This window comes from Pristiophorus japonicus, chromosome 1, assembly GCF_044704955.1.
Source record: "Pristiophorus japonicus isolate sPriJap1 chromosome 1, sPriJap1.hap1, whole genome shotgun sequence".
Classification (NCBI taxonomy): domain Eukaryota; kingdom Metazoa; phylum Chordata; class Chondrichthyes; family Pristiophoridae; genus Pristiophorus; species Pristiophorus japonicus.
The window spans coordinates 543,337,565-543,361,024 of record NC_091977.1 but is presented as its reverse complement, the minus strand read 5'-3'; the positions used below and the strand labels follow the sequence as shown (position 1 = coordinate 543,361,024).

The 23,460-nt window shown below is 52.7% G+C and overlaps 1 protein-coding gene across 1 annotated transcript in view; it reads left to right on the top strand.

Moving 5' to 3' along the window:
* cdk5 (cyclin dependent kinase 5) overlaps window positions 1-23,460 on the top strand; it is a 49,284-nt gene that overhangs the window by 15,871 nt on the left and 9,953 nt on the right. The window contains exons 3-11 of the mRNA XM_070897015.1: window positions 4,074-4,141; window positions 5,845-5,905; window positions 6,158-6,214; window positions 6,332-6,427; window positions 7,859-7,933; window positions 9,225-9,321; window positions 13,002-13,071; window positions 15,419-15,479; window positions 17,242-17,322. Of these exons, the coding sequence (XP_070753116.1) occupies window positions 4,074-4,141; window positions 5,845-5,905; window positions 6,158-6,214; window positions 6,332-6,427; window positions 7,859-7,933; window positions 9,225-9,321; window positions 13,002-13,071; window positions 15,419-15,479; window positions 17,242-17,322 (666 nt within the window). The remainder of the gene's footprint in view (window positions 1-4,073; window positions 4,142-5,844; window positions 5,906-6,157; window positions 6,215-6,331; window positions 6,428-7,858; window positions 7,934-9,224; window positions 9,322-13,001; window positions 13,072-15,418; window positions 15,480-17,241; window positions 17,323-23,460) is intronic.

Here is a 23,460-nt window from a genome sequence, read left to right as displayed (position 1 = left end):
GTTGGAAAGTATGAGGTCATGCACTTTGTCAGAAAAAAACAAAGAGCAAGTTATTATTTAAATGGAGAAAGATTGCAAAGTGCTGCAGTACAGCGGGACCTGGGGGTACTTGTGCATGAAACACAAAAGGATAGTATGCAGGTACAGCAAGTGATCAGGAAGGCTAATGGAATCTTGGCCTTTATTGCAAAGGGGATGGAGTATAAAAGCAGGGAAGTCTTGCTACAGTTATACAGGCTGGTATTGGTGAGGCCACACCTGGAATACTGCGAGCAGTTTTGGTTTCCATATTTATGAAAGGATATACTTGCTTTGGAGGCAGTTCAGAGAAGGTTCACTCGGTTGATTCCGGAGATGAGAGGGTTGACTTATGAGGAAAGGTTGAGTTGGTTGGGCCTCTACTCATTGGCGTTCAGAAGAATGAGAGGTGATCTTATCGAAACGTGTGAGATTATGAGGGGGCTTGACAAGGTGAATGCAAAGGGAATATTTGCACTCATAGGGGAAACTAGAACTAGGGGGCATAATCTCAGAATAAGGGGCCGCCCATTTAAAACTGAGACGAGGAGAAATTTCTTCTCTCTGAGAGTTGTAAATCTGTGGAATTCGCTGCCTCAGAGAGCTGTGGAAGCTGGGATATTGAATAAATTTAAGACAGAAATAGACAGTTTTTTAAACGATAAGGGGTTATGGGGAGCGGGCAGGGAAGTGGAGCTGAGTCCATGATCAGATCAGCCATGATCTTATTGAATAGCGGAGCAGGCTCGAGGAGCCAAATGGCCTACTCCTGCTCCTATTTCTTATGTTCTTATGAGGGGGTTGACTTATGAAGATAGGTTGAGTAGGATGGGCCCATACTCATTGGAGTTCAGAAGGGTGAGAGGTGATCTTATTGAAACATATAAGATCATGAGGGGTCTGGACAAGATGGATGCAGAGAGGATATTTCCACTCATCGGGGAAGCTAAAACTAGGGGACATAATCTCAAAATAAGGGGACGCTTATTTAAAACTGAGATGAGGGAGAATTTCTTCTCTCAGAGGGTTGTAAATCTGTGGAATTCTCTGCCCCAGAGAGCTGTGGAGGCTGTGTCAGTGAATATATTTAAGGCGGAGATAGACAGATTTTTGAACGACAACGGAATAAAGGGTTATGGGGAGCGGGCGGGGAAGTGGAGCGGAGTCCATGATCAGATCAACCATGATCGTATTGAATGGCGGAGCAGGCTCGAGGGGCCGAATGGCTGACTCCTGCTCCTATTTCTTATGTTCAATCACACGAGCCTAATTTAATGTCGTCTGCAAACTTCTTAATCATACCCGCAGCATTCAAGTCCAGATCATTGATATATACCACAGAAAGCAAGGGACCCAGTACTGAGCCCTGTGTAACCCTGCTGGATACCGCCTTCCAGTCACAAAAACACCCAGCAACCATTACCCTTTGCTTCCTGCCTCTGAGTCAATTTTGGATCCAACTTGCCACTTTGCTCTGGATCTCATGGGTTTTTACTTTCGTGACCAGTCTGCCATGTGGGACCTTATCAAAAGCCTTGCTAAAATCCATATACACTACATCATACACACTGCCCTCATCGACCCTCCTGGTTACCTCCTCGAAAAATTCAATCAAGTTAGTCAGACACGACCTTTCCTTGACAAATCCATGCTGACTGTCCTTGATTAATCTTTCCAAATGAAGATTTATCTTGTCTCTCAGGATTTTTTCCAGTAATTATCCCACCACCGAGGTTAGGCTGAATGGCCTGTAATTACTCGGTCTATCCCTTTCTCCCTTTTTAAACAACAGTACAACATTAGCAGTCCTCCAGTCCTCCGGCACCACACCTGTAGCTAGAGAGGATTGGAAAATGATCGTCAGAGCCGCCACTATTTCCTCTCTTGCTTCCCTTAACAGACTGGGATACATTTCATCTGGGCCTGGGGATTTATCCATTTTCCAAGCTGGTAAGTCCCTTAATACTTCCTCTTTCACTGTTTATCTCGTCTAATATTTCACACTCCTCCTCCCTCATTGCAAAGTCTGCATCACCCTCTCTTTTGTGAAACACAAAAAGTTAGCATGCAAGCGCAACAAGTAATTAGGAAGGCAAATTGAATGTTGGCCGTTTTTGCAAGGGGGATAGAGTATAAAAGTAGGAAAGTCTTGCTACAATTGTACAGGGTATTGGTGAGGCCACACCTGGAGTACTGCGTACAGTTTTGGTCTCCATATTTAAGGAAGGATATACTTGCATTGGAGGCAGTTCAAAGAAGGTTCACTAGGTTGATTTCCGGTGATGAACATAAGAGCAGAAGAATTAGGAACAGGAGTAGGCCATCTAGACCCTCGAGCCTGCTCCGCCATTCAACAAGATCATGGCTGATCTGGCCGTGGACTCAGCTCCACTTACCCGCCCGCTCCCCGTAACCCTTAATTCCCTTATTGGTTAAAAATCTATCTATCTGTGACTTGCATACATTCAATGAGCTAGCCTCAACTGCTTCCTTGGGCAGAGAATTCCACAGATTCACAACCCTCTGGGAGAAGAAATTCCTTCTCAACTCGGTTTTAAATTGGCTCCCCCGTATTTTGAGGCTGTGCCCCCTAGTTCTAGTCTCCCCGACCAGTGGAAACAACCTCTCTGCCTCTATCTTGTCTATCCCTTTCATTATTTTAAATGTTTCTATAAGATCACCCCTCATCCTTCTGAACTCCAACGAGTAAAGACCCAGTCTACTCAATCTATCATCATAAGGTAACCCCCTCATCTCCAGAATCAGCCTAGTGAATCGTCTCTAACCCATCCAAAGCCAGTATATCCTTCCTTAAGTAAGGTGACCAAAACTGCACGCAGTACTCCAGGTGCGGCCTCACCAATACCCTATACAGTTGCAGAAGGACCTCCCTACTTTTGTACTCCATCCCTCTCGCAATGAAGGCCAACATTCCATTCGCCTTCCTGATTACCTGCTGCACCTGCAAACTAACTTTTTGAGTTTCATGCACAAGGACCCCCAGGTCCCTCTGCACCTCAGCATGTTGTAATTTCTCCCCATTCAAATAATATTCCCTTTTACTTTTTTTTCCCAAGGTGGATGACCTCACACTTTCCGACATTGTATTCCATCTGCCAAACCTTAGCCCATTTGCTTAAACTATCCAAATCTCTTTGCAGCCTCTCTGTGTCCTCTACACAACCCGCTTTCCCACTAATCTTAGTGTCATCTGCAAATTTTGTTACACTACACTCTGTCCCCTCTTCCAGGTCATCTATGTATATTGTAAACAGTTGTGGTCCCAGCACTGATCCCTGTGGCACACCACTAACCACCGATTGCCAACCTGAAAAGGACCCATTTATCCTGACTCTCTGCTTTCTGTTCGCCAGCCAATTCTCTATCCATGCTAATACATTTCCTCTGACTCCGCGTACCTTTATCTTCTGCAGTCACCTTTTGTGTGGCACCTTATCGAATGCCTTTTGGAAATCTAAATACACCACATCCATCGGTACACCTCTATCCACATTGCTCATTATATCCTCAAAGAATTACAGTAAATTAGTTAAACATGACTTATGAAGAAAGGATGAGCAGGTTGGGCCTAATTCATTGGAGTTTAGAAGAATGAGAGGTGATCTTATTGAAATGTATAAGATAGTGAGGGGGCTCGACAAGGTAGATGCAGAGAGGATGTTTCCCCTTGTGAGGGAATCTAGAACTAGGGTGCATCGTTTCAGAATAAGGGGTCGCCCATTTAAGACAGAAATGTGGAGGAATTTCTTCTTTCATCGGGCCGTGAATCTGTGGCATTCTCTACCCCAGAGAGCTGTGGAGGCTGGATCATTGAATATATTTAAGATGAAGATAAACAGATATTTGAATGATAAGGGAGTCGAGGGCGGGGAAGTGGAGCTGAGGCCAAGATCAGATCAGCCATGATCTTATTGAGTGGTGGAGCAGGCTCGAGGGGCCGAATGCTCCTATTTCTTATGTCCTTATGCATCTCTCCCCGGTGTTACTGTCTGTAGCCGCTGTGAGTAACCTTGTTTTTGTTCCCGTTCTCTCAGGGTGTCCCCAGTTCAGCCCTGCGAGAAATCTGTCTTCTGAAGGAGCTGAAACATAAAAATATTGTGAGGTGAGAGTGGTGTCGGTATCGGTGCCTGGCTGCTCTGCTGTTTGTTACAGTGTGTGTGGTTCAGTGACCCGGGGAGTGTCTGAGGTGCAGAGCCGGGCTCTATCACACAGGGGCACCAGTGAGTAATGCTAATTATCCCTATGTGGCCCCTGGGTTCAGGGGGCATGGTTCAAGGGGCATTGGGAATGAGGGAAGAGTCAGGGGTCAGTAGGGGGTAAGGTTCAGGGAGCAGTGGGGGCTGGGGTAGGGTTGAGGAGTTATTGGGGCCAGGGCAAGGTTCAGTGGGACTGGGGCAGACTTCGGGCAGCTCAGAGTAGAGTATGAGGAGCAGTAAGGTCGGTGCATATAGTTCAGTGGGTGGTGTGGGGGAGGGGCTGGATCAGTGAGCGCTGGGGGGAGGGGCTGGATCAGTGAGCACTGGGGGTGGGGCTGGATCAGTGAGCACTGGGGGGAGGGGTTGGGCTCAGTGAGCACTGGGGGGAGGGGCTGGGCTTGGTGAGCACTGGGGGTGGGGCTGGATCAGTGAGCACTGGGGGAGTGGCTGAGCTCTGAGCACTGGGGGAGTGGCTGGGCTCTGAGCACTGGGGGTGGGGCTGGATCAGTGAGCACTGGGGGTGGGGCTGGATCAGTGAGCGCTGGGGGTGGGGCTGGATCAGTGAGCACTGGGGGAGTGGCTGGGCTCTGAGCACTGGGGGGAGGGGCTGGGCTCAGTGAGCACTGGGGAGAGTGGCTGGGCTCTGAGCACTGGGGGGAGGGGCTGGATCAGTGAGCACTGGGGGGAGGGGCGGGGCTGGATCAGTGAGCACTGGGGGGAGGGGCGGGATCAGTGAGCACTGGGGGGAGGCGCTGGAATCGGGGGCAGTGGGGAAGGGGCTGGGAGTGGGGGAGGGGCCGGGAATGTGGCGGAGGGGGAGGGATCGAGGGAGGGATCGTGGGGAGGGATCGAGGGAGGGATCGTGGAGAGGGGGGGGATCGGGAGCAGTGGGGGAGGGGCTGGGATCGGGAGCAGTGGGGGAGGGGCTGGGATCGGGAGCAGTGGGGGAGGGGCTGGGATTAGGGGGAGGGATCGGGAGCAGTGGGGGAGGAGCTGGGATCGGGAGCAGTGGGGGAGGAGGAGGGATCGGGAGCAGTGGGGGAGGAGCTGGGAGCTGGGATCGGGGAGGGATCGGGAGCAGTGGGGGAGGGGGAGGGATCGGGAGCAGTGGAGGAGGGGCTGGGATCGGGAGCAGTGGGGGAGGGGCTGGGATCGGGAGCAGTGGGGGAGGGGGAGGGATCGGGAGCAGTGGGGGAGGGGAGGGATCGGGAGCAGTGGGGGAGGAGCTGGGAGCAGTGGGGGAGGGGGAGGGATCGGGAGCAGTGGGGGAGGGGGAGGGATCGGGAGCAGTGGGGGAGGAGCTGGGATCGGGAGCAGTGGGGGAGCAGTGGGGGAAGGGCTGGGATCGGAGGGAGGGATCGGGAGCAGTGGGGGAGGGGCTGGGATCGGGAGCAGTGGGGGAAGGGCTGGACAGGGTTTGTGGTCTTGGGGCTGTGTTCAATGGGAGGCGGGAGCTCTGATCATTAGCACTGGTTCAGTTGTATAAAAGCTGGGAGCAGGAGTCTTGCCCAAAACTAATCTTCCTTTCGGACTGATGGGCACATTACTGAAACATTCAGTGCTCTGCCAGACGTTTGGGATCTGATTCGTATATTCCTTCCCTCCAAAGGCTACACGATGTTCTACACAGCGATAAGAAGCTGACCCTTGTCTTTGAATATTGTGACCAGGTAACTGCATCAGCCTCTGTCTCCAATACAGAGTAAGGCAACGAGGTACAGACTGGAATCTAATCGAGGGGTTCGGGCGGTTTATATGTGGAATAACATACTCGGGAGTGAGTTACAGACTGGGATTTAATCGAGGGGCTCAGGGGGTTTATATATAGAATAACAGATACCCGGGAATGAGTTCCAGGCTGGGATCTTGCTGGTGAGTCTCCTGTCTGTACCTGCCACTTTACAGCTCGGTTTTTATTTCAGGATTTGAAGAAATATTTTGACAGCTGTAATGGAGACCTGGACCCCGAGATTGTGAAGGTAAATGCAGTTCCTCTTATCTCCATGTGTCTTATATACTGCTACACTGTTCCATCAAACACTCCCAGGCAGAGGTGTGTCGATAATCTCACTGTTTCTCTTGTTCGTTTCCTGCAGTCATTTATGTACCAGTTACTGAAGGGCCTGGCGTTCTGTCACAGCAGGAATGTGCTGCACCGGGACCTGAAACCACAGAACCTCCTGATCAACAGGGTGAGTGTGAGAGTGCCCCACAGAGAACCACAGGGTAAGTCATCGGAGTCTGGAGGGACGCTCGGGGAGACCAAGAGCCCGAGACCCTCAGGGGGAGACCCTCGGGAAATATCCAGAGCCTGAGAGAGACTCTACGGTTCTGACTAGTCTGCAGGAGATCCTTGGGGGTGGGGGAGGGGGGAGGTGGGGTGGGGGGAGAGGGGAGGTGGGGTGGGGGGGAGAGGGGAGGTGGGGTGGGGTGGGTGGGGGAGAGGGGAGGTGGGGTGGGGGGGAGAGGGGAGGTGGGGTGGGGGGGAGAGGGGAGGTGGGGTGGGGGGGAGAGGGGAGGGGAGGTGGGGTGGGGGGGAGGGAGGTGGGGTGGGGGGGAGAGGGGAGGTGGGGTGGGGGGGAGAGGGGAGGTGAGGTGGGGGGGAGAGGGGAGGTGGGGTGGGGGGGAGAGGGGAGGTGGGGTGGGGGGGAGAGGGGAGGTGGGGTGGGGGGAGAGGAGAGGGGAGGTGGGGTGGGGGGAGAGGAGAGGAGAGGGGAGGTGGGGTGGGGGGAGAGGAGAGGGGAGGTGGGGTGGGGGGAGAGGAGAGGGGAGGTGGGGTGGGGGGAGAGGGAGAGGGGAGGTGGGGTGGGGGAGAGGAGAGGGGAGGTGGGGTGGGGGGAGAGGAGAGGGGAGGTGGGGGTGGGGGGAGAGGAGAGGGGAGGTGGGGTGGGGGGAGAGGAGAGGGGGAGGTGGGGTGGGGGGAGAGGAGAGGGGAGGTGGGGGTGGGGGGAGAGGAGAGGGGAGGTGGGGTGGGGGGAGAGGAGGGGTGGGGGGGTGGGGGGAGAGGAGGGGTTGGGGGGGAGGGGGGAGGTGGGGTGGGGGGGAGAGGGGAGGTGGGGTGGGGGGAGGGGGGAGGTGGGGTGGGGGGGAGAGGGGAGGTGGGGTGGGGGGGAGAGGGGAGGTGGGGTGGGGGGAGGTGGGGAGAGGGAGGTGGGGTGGGGGGGAAGAGGGGAGGTGGGGTGGGGGGGGGAGAGGGGAGGTGGGGTGGGGGGAGAGGGGTGGGGGGGGGGAGAGGGGAGGGGGGAGAGGGGAGGTGGGGGTGGGGGGAGAGGGGAGGTGGGGTGGGGGGGGAGAGGGGAGGTGGGGTGGGGGAGAGGGGAGGTGGGGTGGGGGAGGAGGGAGGTGGGTGGGGGGAGAGGGGAGGTGGGGTGGGGGGGAGAGGGGAGGTGGGGTGGGGGGGGGAGAGGGGAGGGGGAGGGGGAGGTGGGTAGGGGGGAGGTGGGGGGAGGTGGGGAGGGGTGGGGCGGTGGGGAGAGGGGGAGAGCTCTCCGGGTTAGTCGGGGGTGCCCGAGAGCTGTGGCTGTGATACCTGTGCATGTCTGGTGTATTGTCTGTCAGAGTGCCCAGGCTGGCTCTGCTCCTTCTCCCCACGTACTCCTCTTGTTTTTTTTCTGCCTGCACAGAATGGGGAGCTGAAGCTGGCGGACTTCGGGCTGGCCCGGGCCTTCGGTATCCCTGTCCGATGTTACTCTGCAGAGGTAGGGGAGCAATTTAAATCACCCACATAGAGTCGCTCTGCCGCTGCCAAACCCGCGAGGGGTCGGAGAGTTAAACACCTGGGTACGGATCCTCTCGCCTTGACCAGCCCCCGGGAACCGTGCCCGAAAGGGCCGCTCTCAGCTGGTGAGGTGCAGCATCGGTCTAGCCGCCCTCGCTGAGTTGTGTGTCACCCGATGACCCACACTCCCATCTCATTGGGGGTGAGGAGCAGGAATTTCCCCTCCCAGCCCAGTCTCTGAGGCACTGCCGGCCCCAGCAAGTGGTTGGGGGCGGTTTAAGTTGGTGATTGACGTGTATCACCCGTGAAGGGAGCTGGCAATGGACTAAATGGAAAGCCAGAGACGACGCTGGATCCTCATCTCTTCAACTTGGGTGTTGGCCGTGGCTCAGTGGGTATCGCTTTCACCTCTGAGTCAGAAAGACGTTGGTTCAAGCTCCACTCCAGAGACTTGAGCACAGAATCGAGGCTGACACTCCATTGTAGTACTGAGGGGGACCGCTCACTGTCGGAGGGGCAGTACTGAGGGAGCGCCGCACTGTCGGAGGGGCAGTACTGAGGGAGCGCCGCACTGTCGGAGGGGCAGTACTGAGGCAGGGCCGCACTGTCGGAGGGGCAGTACTGAGGGAGCGTCGCACTGTCGGAGGGGCAGTACTGAGGGAGCGCCGCACTGTCAGAGGGGCAGTACTGAGGGAGCGCTGCACTGTCGGAGGGGCAGTACTGAGGGAGCGCTGCACTGTCGGTGGGGCAGTACTGAGGGAGCGCTGCACTGTCGGTGGGGCAGTACTTAGGGAGCGCCGCACTGTCGGAGGGGCAGTACTGAGGGATCGCTGCACTGTCAGAGGGGTAGCACAGAGGGAGTGCTGCACTGTCGGAGGGGCAGTACTGAGGGAGCGTTGCACTGTCGGAGGGGCAGTACTGAGGGAGCGTTGCACTGTCGGAGATGCCATCTTACGGATGTGGCGCTAAATCGAGGCCCCATCTGCACTCTCAGGTGTACGTGAAGGATCCAACGTCATTATTGGAAGATGAGCAGAGGAGTTCTCCCCGGTGTCCTGACCAACATTTATCCCTCAACCAACATCACTAAAAACTGGTGATCTGCTCGTTCTGCTGGTCGTCACAACCCCCGATACCCATCGCTTGGCGTGGGTGGGTCTCACAGAGCAGGTTCGCTGACGCTGTGCAGGGTGGGTGTGAGTGTGTCCTTATTAATACCCCGAGGGAGGAGAGCTGGAGCTGTTGTTTAACCTGCCCTTTGCCCATTGTAGGTGGTGACACTGTGGTATCGCCCTCCTGACGTACTATTCGGCGCCAAACTCTACTCCACTTCCATCGACATGTGGTCGGCTGGCTGCATATTTGCAGGTAATTCAAAGACAACAACAGCAATATGTATTTATATAGCGCCTTTAACACAGTGAAACGTTCAAGGCGCTTCACAGGAGTCTTGAAATAAAAAATTTGACACCGAGCCACATAAGTAGTAATTAGCGCAGGTGACCAAAAGCTTGGGTTTTAAGGAGCGTCTTGAAGGAGGGTAGAGAGGCGGAGAGGTTTAGGGAGGGAGTTCCAGAGCTTGGGGCCCAGGCAACAGAAGTTACGGCTACCAATGGTGGAGCGATTATAATCAGGGATGCTCAAGAGGGCAGAATTAGAGGAGCGCAGACATCTCTGGGCGGGTGGGGCGGAGGGGAGGGGTGGGGGGGTGGTTATGGGGCTGAAGGAGATTACAGAGATAGGGAGGGGCAAGGCCATGGAGGGATTTGAAAATAAGGATAAGAATTTTGAAATCGAGGCATTTTGCTTAACCGGAGCCAATGTAGGTCAGTGAGCACAGGGTGATCGGTGAGCGGGACTTGGCGCGAGTTAGGACACGGACAGCCGAGTTTTGGATCACCTCTAAGTAGAATGTGGGAGGCCAGCCAGGAGTGTGTTGTGATGTAACGGCAAGATCCTCGCCCCCCGCCTCCCCACCCCCACAAGAGGGATCAACTGCCCTAGCTCATTATAGGACTTAAACTGTTATCCTCAGATAACGGAGCAGTCCATGCCCGCATGGAGCAAGGCCTAGATGACAATCGGGCTTGGGCGGATAAGCGGCAAGTAACATTCACACCACACAAGTGCCAGGTAATAACTATCTCCAACAAGTGAGAGTTTAACCACCGCCCCTTGACATTCAATGACATTACCATCACCGAATCCCCCACCATCAACATCCTGGGGGTCACCATTGACCAGAAACTTAACTGGACCAGCCACATAAATACTGTGGTAACAAGAGCAGGTCAGAGGCTGGGTATTCTGCGGCGAGTGTCTCACCTCCTGACTCCCCAAAGCCTTTCCACCATCTACAAGTCACAAGTCAGGAGTGTGATGGAATACTCTCTACTTGCCTGATGAGTGTGGCTCCAACAACACTCAGGAAGCTCGACACCATCCAGGACAAAGCAGCTACTTGATCAACACCCCATCCACCACCTTCAACACTCACTCCCTCCACCACCGGCGCACCGTGGCTGCAGTGTGTACCATCTACAAGATGCACTGCAGCAACTCGCCAAGGCTTCTTCGGCAGCACCTCCGAAACCCACGACCTCTACCACCTAGAAGGACAAGGGCAGCAGGTGCATGGGAACACCACCACCTCCACGTTCCCCTCCCAGTCACACACCATCCCGACTTGTAAATATATCGGCCGTTCCTTCATCGTCGCTGGGTCACAATCCTGGAACTCCCTCCCTAACAGCACTGTGGGAGCACCTTCACCACACGGACTGCAGCGGTTCAAGAAGGCGGCTCACCACCATCTTCTTGAGGGCAATTAGGGATGGGCAATAAATGCAGGCCTTGCCAGCCACACCCACATCGCGTAACCGAATAAAAATAAAGTGCAGCGCAGGGGAGGCAGCTCCAAGCCCCAGTCAATGCTGAGTGAGCAGATCTGAGCTAGGGCCAGTGGTAGGTATTGCATTTGGTCTCAGGACCCCTCTGGGTGGGGAAAACCAGCTGTCGGTCCAGTTCCTGACCATTGACCACTCAGCCTGCACAGGCAACATTGTACAGTTTGGGCAAGTCCAGCATTAATGGTTATATAAACATTGAAACATAGAAAATAGGAGCAGTAGTAGGCCATTCGGCCCTTCGAATCTGCACCGCCATTCAATATGATCATGGCTGATCCTCTATCTCAACACCATATTCCTGCTTTTTCCCCATACCCCTTGATGCCTTTTGTGTTTAGAAATCTATCTATCTCCCTGTTAAATATATTCAATGTCTTGGCCTCCACAGCCTTCTGTGGTAGAGAATTCCACAGGTTCACCTCCCTCTGAGTGAAAACATTTCTCCTCATCTTGGTCCTAAATTTCCTGCCTCGTATCCTGAGACTGTGACCCCTTGTTCTAGACTTCCCAGCCCGGGGGAAACATCCTCCCTGCATCCAGTCTGTCCAACCCCGTCAGAATTTTATACATTTCAATGAGATCCCCTCTCATTCTTCTAAACTAGTGAATACAGGCCCAGTCGATCCAATCTCTCCTCATACCACAGTCCTGCCCTCCCACGAATCAGTCTGGTGAACCTTCGCTGCACTCCCTCTGTGGCAAGTATATCCTTTCTTAGGTAAGGAGACCAAAACTGCTCACAATAGTCCAGGTGTGGTCTCACCAAGGCCCTGTATAACTGCAGTAAGACATCTTTGCTCCTGTACTCAAATCCTCTTGCAATGAAGGCCAACAGACCATTTGCCTTCCTAACTGCTTGCTGCACCTGCATGTTTGCTTTCAAGGACTGGATGGCCACTGTGTTCCCCTGACTTGGGCCCCAGCTGGGGTATGGTGTCCAATTCTGGGCACCGTACTTTAGGAAGGATGTGAAGGCTTTAGAGAGGGTGCAGAGGAAAATTTACTAGAATGGTATCGGGGATTAGGGACTCCAGTTACGTGGAGAGACTGGAGAAGCTGCGATTGTTCTCCTTGGAGCAGAGAAGGTTAAGGCAAGTTTTAATGGAGGTGTTTAAAATTCTGAAGGGTTTTGATACAGTAAATAAGGGCAAACTGATTCCACTGGCAGCAAGGTCGGTAGCCAGAGGTACACAGATTTAAGGTCATTGGCAAACGAGCCAGAGGGGGAGATGAGGAGAATCTTTTGACGCAGCGAGTTATGATCTGGAACGTGCTGCCTGAAAGGGCGGTGGGAGCATATTCAATAGTAGCTTGCAAAACAGAATTGGATCAATACTTGAAAGCAAAATTTTGCAGGGCTGTGGGGAAAGAGCGGGAGGAGTTGGATTAATTGGATCGCTCTTTCAAAGAGCAGACACAGGCACGATGGGCTGAATGGCCTCTTGTGCTGTATTATTCTGTGAAATAAATTAAATATAACTCCATCAGACTAATGTGTGCAGGGTAAAACTAAACCGATTTATTGGCTGTTTGAATAATACAGTGAGACACACTCGGGAGGGGGGGAATCACCCAGACACCGAAATGTATAAGATTATGAGGGGGCTTGACAAGGTGGATGCAGAGAGGATGTTTCCACTGATGGGGGAGACTAGAACTAGGGGGCATGATCTGAGAATAAGGGGCCGCCCATTTAAAACTGTGATGAGGAGAAATTTATTTTCTTAGAGGGTTGTAAGTCTGTGGAATTCGCTGCCTCAGAGAGCTGTGGAAGCTGGGACATTGAATAAATTTAAGACAGAGATAGACAGTTTCTTAAACGATAAGGGGTTCTGGGGAGCGGGCAGGGAAGTGGACCTGAGTCCATGATCGGATCAGCCATGATCGTATTAAATGGTGGAGCAGGCTCGAGGGGCCGAATGGCCGACTCCTGCTCCTATTTCTTATGTTCTTTAATCTGATGGATTGACACTGGGAGTACAACACTTAAATAATAACAATACAGGCCCTCACGGGGTCAATATGCACTTTATTAATTTGTATTCCTGACATAGTTTGAGAAGCTGTATTTTTGGATGAAAGGCTCCAGCGTAGACCTCCCACTGTAGCGTTCCCACTAACGCACACTTTCCCTTCCAGAGCTGGCAAATGCAGGAAGGCCGCTGTTTCCTGGGAATGATGTCGACGACCAACTGAAGAGGATTTTCCGATATCCTTTCTAAACGCTGCGCTTTCAGCTGTGTGTGGAGGATTTCAACAACAAAAGCACACTGCGTTTATATAGCACCGTTATTGCACATGACGCCCTGAGGCCACGCCTTGGGAAGGGATGTTAGCGTCGGTGACTGATGGTCAAAATCGGGGGAGCTGGAGTCTGAGGAATGAGGAGTGTGGGAGCTGATGCATGGGTTGGGTTGGCCACAGAGGTTGGGCAGGTCTCTGGGGGTGGGGGGAGGGTGCAGAGGTTTGGGAGGGGGTGGATGATGGGAAGGGGGCCGGGGGGAGTATGATGGGGGAAGGGGGCTGAGGTTGGGGGAGGGGGTGCATGATGGGGGGAAGGGGGTCGAGGTTGGGGATGGGGGGGCATGAAGGAATTTGAAGATAAGAATCTTGTTGGATGCCCTGGTGGATGGGGAGCCAGTGTTAGTCACCAAGGGCAGGAGTGATAGGTGAGTGAGACATAATACAGGCAGCTGGTTTAGAGAAATTGGAGTTTATAGAGTGGTAGGATCGGAGGACAAGGAGAGCGTTGGAGAAATCGAGTCCGGAGCTGGGAAAAGTCTGGATCGAAAGCAAGAGCAAAGTGCCTTTCACATCCTCATCGGAGCAGGAGGAGGCCATTCAGCCTCGAGCCTGTTTCGCCATTAGATTAGATCATGTGTGATCGACACCAGCCTTGCTCCGTATCCCTTGATACCTTTACCCAACAAAAGTACCGATCTCGGGCTTCAAAATTTCAATTATCGGCCAGCATCCACAGCCTTTTGGGGGAGACTGTTCCAGATTTCCACTGGTATGAAAAAAGGTTTCACTACTAAATGGACTGGCTCTGACTTTAAGATTGTGCCCCCTTGTTATGGATTCCCCCACCAGAGGAAATAATTTCTCTCGATCTACCCTATCATTTTAAAGATCAAGATTAGATCAACCGTCTATATGCAAGGGAATAGAAGCCTAGTCTATGCAACCTGTCCTGGCCAATATTTATCCCCCAATCAACAAAGCAAAACTGCGGCGCTCCCTCAGTACTGCCCCTCCGACAGTGCGGCGCTCCCTCAGTACTGCCCCTCCGACAGTGCGGCACTCCCTCAGTACTGCCCCTCCGACAGTGCGGCACTCCCTCAGTACTGCCCCTCCGACAGTGCGGCGCTCCCTCAGTACTGCCCCTCCGACAGTGCGGCGCTCCCTCAGTACTGCCCCTCCGACAGTGCGGCGCTCCTTCAGTACTGCCCCTCCGACAGTGCGGCGCTCCCTCAGTACTGCCCCTCCGACAGTGCGGCGCTCCCTCAGTACTGCCCCTCCGACAGTGCGGCGCTCCCTCAGTACTGCCCCTCCGACAGTGCGGCGCTCCCTCAGTACTGCCCCTCCGACAGTGCGGCGCTCCCTCAGTACTGCCCCTCCGACAGTGCGGCGCTCCCTCAGTACTGCCCCTCCGACAGTGCGGTGCTCCCTCAGTACTGCCCCTCCGACAGTGTGGCGCTCCCTCAGTACTGCCCCTCCGACAGTGCGGCGCTCCCTCAGTACTGCCACTCCGACAGTGCGCCGCTCCCTCAGTACTGCCCCTCCGAGTGTGCGGCGCTCCCTCAGTACTGCTCTGAAAGTGTCGGCTTGGATTTTGTGCTTGAGTGTCTGGAGTGGGACTTGAACCTACGACCTTCTGACTCCGATGCGAGAGAGTGCTGCCCACTGATCCAGCGTTGAGGTGGGGAGTGAGGGACAGAGGGGCGCGGGTAATGTTGCGGAGGTTGACGGAAGTGGAGCAGGTGCTGGAGAGGATGTGGGACGTGGCTCGAGGTCGAACACATCACTGAGGTTGCAGAGGGTTTGCTGCAGCTCGAGGAAGTGGTCAGAGGTGGGAAGGGAGTACGATTTATGGTAAGAACTAATAACAAGTGCTTTGGTCTCCGTGCTCGGCTGAAGGAAGAGGGCTCCTTTGAGTCTTGACGTCAGTCAGGCAGCCTGACAGCATGAGGAGGAGGAGGAGGAGGATGTTTTCGATCATGTTAAAGGCTGCAGACTGGTCGAGGAGGGAAAACTCACCTTTATATGGGTTTTATTTGGAGTCAGGAAGGGTTCCCGAGGGGAGAGCTGGATTGAGACTTCTTCACACGTTTCAGGTGCAGAGTTTGTGTGCTGTACAAACAGAATCTCGGCAATAATTACATCATATTGTTTCCTCTCGCGCTCTGTCTCCCCCCTCGGGCGCTCTGTCCATCTCTGGCGCTCACTCGCACTCTGTCTCTGGCTCCCTTCCACTCCCCTGTTCTCCCCTATTTTCTCCGTGTCTCTCGCCCTTTCTCACTCCGAACTCCCTGAATATTCCTTGACGTTGTTACTTTGCTGGGGACCCCGACAGAGGAGCAGTGGCTCTCAATGACCAAACTCCCTGACTACAAGGTGAATGAAGCTTTCCTGCTGCTTTCTGTCCAACCTCCTCCCGAGAGGACGGGTACCGATCAGACAGGGTGAATCGGCCATTTGATGGCAGTGTTTAAAATTAAGAAGGGACTGTTTCCAGTGATTGAGGGACCGGGCCAACATTTAAGAACAGGTTAGACAAGTGGTTGAAGGAAAGTGGGAATAAAGGGATATGGGAACAGGGTGGGATGTAGGATTAGGATCGCTGCTTGTCCACAGTTTTAGAGATCAGCCCAAGAATTGTCTTGAAACTGGATTTCTGACGTTTGGGAACAGGAATTTTTTGAGGCTCCAAGGTCGTCGGGGGTTCCAGAACAGAGTTGGCAGAGCAAGGGGGCGGAAGAGAACGTGGGTATGGAGGGGTATGGAGCAAAGGCGGGTAAATGGATTGAGGTACAGCTCTAACTGGAAGGGCAGAACAGGCTTGAGGGGCTGAATGGCCTCCTGCTGTTCCTGTGTTCCGGCGAGAGTGGAACTGACTGAGAAATTGTTAGCTATCAGTTCTTTGTGAGCTGATTCTGTGAGTCTCTGTGGTTGAATAAAGAGATAAGGGTAAAATTGAAACTAAAGAAAAGGACGTTCACTGAGTAACAGATAATAAAGGAGAGGCAATACGAAGAGGTTAGGAAACAATTGGGAAGGGAAAGAGGAACTAATTGTGTGAGGATAAACACCAGCACTGACTAGATGGGCTGAACGGCCGGTATCCGTGTTAGAATTTCGATGTAATGCTAGGTTTGCAGATTGAAAGGCTTTTGGGATTGAATTGTGATTTAAGTGTTGTGTATTGAAGCAAAGTGAATTTGCATCGGTTTAAAAAGGGGGCGGTGTTAATTGCAGGGATTGAAGATGTGCGTTCAAACCCGACAGGCCAGTTTGTGAAAGGTGGTGCCTCAGTGATACAGTGAGGGTCCCTTGTCTCATCCCAGGCCCAGCAGCTCAATTGGCCCTCATTCATTTCCAATCAGCAGGTTAGCACAGCCCCAGTTGGAGGAGAGCTCCCAACGGGGAACAAGTCAGTCCTGCCCCTGGCTAGGCACAGGGTTTGAACAGAGCATTAGGTTGTTGAGGGAGAGAGTGCAAGAAGTGGCATTTGCTTTGTTTTTCACTCAGTATGTTCACTTGCGTGACTGTAAGTAAAGCAGTTTTCCCATTAATATCTGGCCTCCGCTCACCGAGTGTTTCATGCACCCTTCGAAAAGATTTGAGAAGCTCACATGAGACACAGGATATCTCGATCAGATTACAAGGAAGTCCTGTTTTTGTTACACTTTCTACATGAATGTCTGATGTGCCTGCATTTGGTTAGCTAACCCGACCAGTCCGGTCCCCGTCCCCGATCCCCATCCGGTCCCCGATCCCCGTCCGGTCCCTGACCCGTCCCCCCGCAACCCCCCGTCAGGCCGTCGGTCACCGACCCCGTCCGGTCCCCGAACTCCGTCCGACCCCCGACCCCAGTCCGGTCCCTGACCCCCGAACTCCGTCCGACCCCCGACCCCCGTCCGGTCCCCGAACTCCGTCCGACCCCCGACCCCAGTCCGGTCCCTGACCCCCGAACTCCGTCCGACCCCCGACCCCCGTCCGGTCCCCGAACTCCGTCCGACCCCCGACCCCCGTCCGGTCCTCGACCCCCGTCCGGTCCCCGACCCCCGTCCGGTCCCCGGTCCCCGCCCTGGCTAACCCCTTCCCTGCTGGAAGGAAGTTTTAAATGAATCCATAACTCTGTGTGTTCTGTTTGCAGCCCTATCCCATGTATCCGGCGACAACATCTTTATTAAATGTCGTTCCGAAACTCAACACTACTGGCCGAGACCTGCTCCAGGTGAGTCAGGTACTCTGGGACACTGGAACAGCACTCGGGAAGATCAGATACTTCGACATTTGAGTTATATTTGTTAACTCATCCAGTTTAGAGCATCAGTTCAGTGGGTAGCACTCTCGCCTCTGAGTCAGAAGGTCCTGGGTTCAAGTCCCAATCCAAAGACTTGAGCCCATAATACAGGCTGACACTCCAGGGCAGTGCTGAGGGAGCACCGCACTGTTGGAGGGGCAGTACTGAGGGAGCACCGCACTGTTGGAGGGGCAGTACTGAGGGAGCACCGCACTGTTGGAGGGGCAGTACTGAGGGAGCACCGCACTGTTGGAGGGGCAGTACTGAGGGAGCACCGCACTGTTGGAGGGGCAGTACTGAGGGAGCACCGCACTGTTGGAGGGGCAGTGCTGAGGGAGCACCGCACTGTTGGAGGGGCAGTGCTGAGGGAGCACCGCACTGTTGGAGGGGCAGTACTGAGGGAGCACCGCACTGTTGGAGGGGCAGTACTGAGGGAGCACCGCACTGTCGGAGGGGCAGTACTGAGGGAGCACCGCACTGTCGGAGGGGCAGTACTGAGGGAGCACCTCACTGTCAGAGGGGCAGTACTGAGGGAGCACCGCACTGTCGGAGGGGCAGTACTGAGGGAGCACCGCACTGTCGGAGGGGCAGTACTGAGGGAGCACCTCACTGTCAGAGGGGCAGTACTGAGGGAGCACCGCACTGTCGGAGGGGCAGTACTGAGGGAGCACCGGTGGTGCAGCGAATAGATGATGGCCCAAATTCAAATGGTAATGTCAGGAGTTAGAAAAACTCCTTCTCTCCTGAATTCCAACCTATCACAGACCTTCCCTCCATATATAGATATGTGAAGAGAAAAAGATTAGTGAAGACAAACGCAAGTCCCTTGCAGTCGGATTCAGGTGAATTTATAATGGGGAACAAAGAAATGGCGGACCAATTGAACAAATACTTTGGTTCTGTCTTCACAAAAGAAGACACAAATAACCTTCCGGACGTACTAGGGGACAAGGGTCGAGTGAGAAGGAGGAACTGAAGGATATCCTTATTAGGCGAGAAATTGTATTCGGGAAATTGATGGGATTGAAGGCCAATTAATCCTCCCGGGGCCTGATAATCTGCATCCCAGAGTACTTAAGGAAGTGGCCCCAGAAATAGTGGATGCATTGGTGATCATTTTCCAACAGTCTATCGACTCTGGATCAGTTCCTATGGACTGGAGGGTAGCTAATGTAACACCACTTTTTAAAAAGGGAGGGAGAGAGAAAACGGGTAATTATAGACCGGTTAGCCTGACATCAGTAGTGGGGAAAATGTTGGAATCAATCATTAAGAATGAAATAGCAGCGCATTTGGAAAGCAGTGACAGGATTGGTCCAAGTCAGCATGGATTTATGAAAGGGAAATCATGCTTGACAAATCTTCTGGATTTTTTTGAGGATGTAACTAGCAGAGTGGACAAGGGAGAACCAGTGGATGTGGTGTATTTAGACTTTCAAGAAGCTTTCAGCAAGGTCCCGCACAAGAGATTGGTGTGCAAAATCAAAGCACATGGTATTGGGGGTAATATACTGACGTGGATAGAGAACTGGTTGGCAGACAGGAAGCAGAGAGTCGGGATAAACGGGTCCTTTTCAGAATGGCAGGCAGTGACTAGTGGAGTGCCGCAGGGCTCAGTGCTGGGACCCCAGCTCTTTACAATATACATTAATGATTTAGATGAAGTTCGAATTGAGTGTAATATCTCCAAGTTTGCAGATGACACTAAGCTGGGTGGTGGTGTGAGCTGTGAGGGGGACGCTAAGAGGCTGCAGGGTGATTTGGACAGGGTAGGTGAGTGGGCAAATGCATGGCAGATGCAGTATAATGTGGATAAATGTGAGTTATCCACTTTGGTGGCAAAAACGCGAAGACAGAATATTATCTGAATGGTGACAGATTAGGAAAAGGGGAGGTGCAACGAGACCTGGGTGTCATGGTACATCAGTCATTGAAAGTTGGCATGCAGGTACAGCAGGTGGTGAAGAAGGCAAATGGTATGTTGGCCTTCATAGCTAGGGAATTTGAGTATAGGAGCAGGGAGGTCTTACTGCAATTGTACAGGGCCTTGGTGAGGCCTCACCTGGAATATTGTGTTCAGTTTTGGTCTCCTAATCTGAGGAAGGACGTTCTTGCTATTGAGGGAGTGCAGCGAAGGTTCACCAGACTGATTCCAGGGATGGCTGGACTGACATATGAGGAGAGACAGGATCAACTGGGCCTTTATACATTGGAGTTTAGAAGGATGAGGGGATCTCATAAAAATATATAAGATTCTGACGGGACTGGACAGGTTAGATGCGGGAAGAATGTTCCCGATGTTGGGGAAGTCCAGAACCAGGGGACATAGTCTTAGGATAAGGGGTAGGCCATTTAGGACTGAGATGAGGAGAAACTTCTTCACTCAGAGAGTTGTTAACCTGTGGAATTCCCTGCCGCAGAGAGTTGTTGATGCCAGTTCATTGGATATATTCAAGAGGGAGTTAGATATGGCCCTTACGGCTAAAGGGATCAAGGGGTATGGAGAGAAAGCAGGAAAGGGGTACTGAGGTGAATGATCAGCCATGATCTTATTGAATGGTGGTGCAGGCTCGAAGGGCCGAATGGCCTACTCCTGCACCTATTTTCTATGTATCTATGTTCTGTTCTTTGTTTTCCTCCCCCTTTCAGTGCTTGTTCAGAAACTAACATAAGAAATAAGAGCAGGAGTTGGCCATCTGGCCCCTCGAGCCTGCTCCGCCATTTAATACGATCATGGCTGATCCGATCATGGACTCAGTTGCACTTCCCTGTTCACTCCCCATAACCCCTTATTCCCTTATCGGTTAAGAAACTGTCTATCTCTGTCTTAAATATATTCAATGTCCCAGCTTCCACAGCTCTCTGAGGCAGCGAATTCCACAGATTTACAACCCTCTGAGAGAAGAAATTCCTCCTCGCCTCAGTTTTAAATGAGCGGTCCCATATTCTAAGATCATGCCCCCTAGTTCTAGTCTCCCCCATCAGTGGAAACAACCTCTCTGCATCCACCTCGTCAAACCCCCTCATAATCTTATACGTTTCAATAAGATCACCTCTCATTCTTCTGAATTCCAATGAGTAAAGGCCCAACCTACTCAACCTTTCCTCAGAATTCAATCCCATCATCTCCGGAATCAACCGAGTGAACCTTCTCTGAACTGCCTCCAAAGCAAGTATATCCTTCGTAAATATGGAAACCAAAACTGCACGCAGTATTCCAGGTGTGGCCTCACCAATACCCTGTATAACTGGAGCAAGACTTCCCTGCTTTTATACTCCATCCCCTTTGCAATACTTGGCCTTCCTGATCACTTGCTGTACCTGCATACTATCCTTTTGTGTTTCATGGACAAGTACCCCCAGGTCCCACTGTACTGCGGCACTTTGCAATCTTTCTCCATTTAAATAATAACTTGCTCTTTGATTTTTCTTCTGCCAAAGTGCATGACCTCACACTTTCCAACATTATACTCCATCTGCCAAATCTTTGCCCACTCACTTAGCCTGTCTATGTCCTTTTGCAGATTTTTTGTGTCCTCCTCACACATTGCTTTTCCTCCCATCTTTGTATTGTCAACATAATGGGACTAAAGGCGGATAACTCCCCTGGATCTGATGGCTTGTTCGCTCCGAACACTCTCCAGTTCTGACGAAGGGTCATTGACCCGAAACATTAACTCTGCTTCCTCGCCACTGATTGTCGGAACAACCCATCTGGTTCACTAATATCCTTTTAGTGAGGGAAATCTGCCGCCCTTACCCGGTCTGGTCTATATTTGACTCCAGACCCACGGCAATGTGGTTGACTACTAACTGCCCTCTGCAGTGGTCGAGCGAGACATTCCACCAGCTACAAAAAAGAAGTACCACCACACTTCAGCGGTTCAATAATGCGGCTCACCACCACCTTCTTGACAGCAGTTAGGGATGGGCAATAAATGCCGGCTTTGCCAGAGATGCCCACATCCTGTGAACGGATTTTAAAAATGCTCCTCAGAATCCTGTATGTTTCAAAGATCCCATGGCATGATTTTGAAAAGCCCAGGGGAGTCCTGGCCAATATTTATTGCTCAACCAACACCACAATTTGCATTCGCATCTCCCTGGATAATGGAGCAGTCCGTGCCCACATGCAGCAAGACCTGGACAACATTCAGGCTTGGGCTGATAAGTGGCAAGTAACATTCGTGTCACACAAGTGCCAGGCAATGACCATCTCCAACAAGTGAGAGTCTAACCACCGCCCCTTAACATTCAACGGCATTCCCATCACCGAATCCCCCACCATCAACATCCTGGGGGTCACCATTGACCAGAAACGTAACTGGACCAGCCGCATAAATACTGTGACTACAAGAGCAGGTCAGAGGCTGGGTATTCTGTGGTGAGTGTCTCACCTCCTGACTCCCCAAAGCCTTTGCACCATCTCCTCATCATCACAGGCAGTCCCTCGGAATCGAGGAAGACTTACTTACACTCTAAAAGTGAGTTCTCAGGTGAATGAACAGTCCCATACGAGAATTACAGTCTCTGTCACAGGTGGGACAGACAGTGGTTGAGGGAAAGGGTGGGTGGGGAGTCTGGTTTGCCGCACGCTCCTTCCGCTGCCTGTGCTTGCTTTCTGCATGCTCTCGGTGATGAGACTCGAGGTGCTCAGCGCCCTCCCGGATGCTCTTCCTCCACTTAGGGCGGTCTTTGGCCAGGGACTCCCAGGTGTTGGTGGGGATGTTGCACTTTATCAAGGAGACTTTGAGGGTGTCCTTGTAACGTTTCCTCTACCCACCTGGGGCTCGCTTGCCATGTAGGAGTTCCGAGTAGAGAGCTTGCTTTGAGAGTCTTGTGTCGGGCATACGGACAATGTGGCTTGCCCAGCGGAGCTGGTCGAGTGTGGTCAGTGCTTCGATGCTGGGGATGTTGGCATGTTTGGGCCTTCATCCCACCATCTACAAGGCACAAGTCAGGAGTGTGATGGAACACTCTCCACTTGCCTGGATGAGTCAGCTCCAACAACACTCGAGAAGCTCGACACCATCCAACACAAAGCAGCCGCTTGATCCACAACCCATCCACCACCCTCAACACTCACTCCCTCCACCACCGGCGCCCCCTGGCTGCAGTGTGCACCATCTACAAGATGCACTGCAGCAACTCGCCAAGGCTTCTTCGACAGCACCTCCCAAACCCACGACCTCTACCACCTAGAAGGACAAGGGCAGCAGGTGCATGGGAACACCACCACCTCCACGTTCCCCTCCCAGTCACACACCATCCTGACTGGGAAATATATCGGCCGTTCCTTCATCGTCGCTGGGTCACAATCCTGGAACTCCCTAACAGCACTGTGGGAGCACCTTCACCACACGGACTGCAGCGGTTCAAGAAGGCAGCTCACCACCACCTTCTCAAGGGGCAATTAGGGATGGGCAATAAATGCCGGCCTTGCCAGCTGATGCCCACATCCCGGGAATGTATATGTGTATATATATATATATATATATATATATATATTTAAAATTAGAGTAAAGCTTCCTCGACACTGTTCCATCAAACACTCCCAGGGCAGGTACAGCACGGGTTAGATACAGAGTAAAGCTCCCTCTACACTGTCCCATCAAACACTCCCAGGGCAGGTACAGCACGGGTTAGATACAGAGTAAAACTTCCTCTACACTGTCCCATCAAACACTCCCAGGGCAGGTACAGGGGGTTAGATACAGAGTAAAGCTCCCTCTACGCTGTCCCATCAAACACTCCCAGGGCAGGTACAGGGGGTTAGATACAGAGTAAAGCTCCCTCTACACTATCCCATCAAACACTCCCAGGGCAGGTACAGCACGGGGTTAAATACAGAGTAAAGCAGGAAACTATAGACCAGTTAGCCTAACATCTGTGGCTGGGAAAATGTTGGAGTCCATTATTAAAGAAGCAGTAGTGGGACATTTGGAAAAGCATACTTCAGTCAGGCAGAGTCAACATGGATTTATGAAGGGGAAGTCATGTTTGACAAATTTGCTAGAATTCTTTGAGGATTTAACGAACAGAATGGATAAAGGAGAACCAGTGGATGTG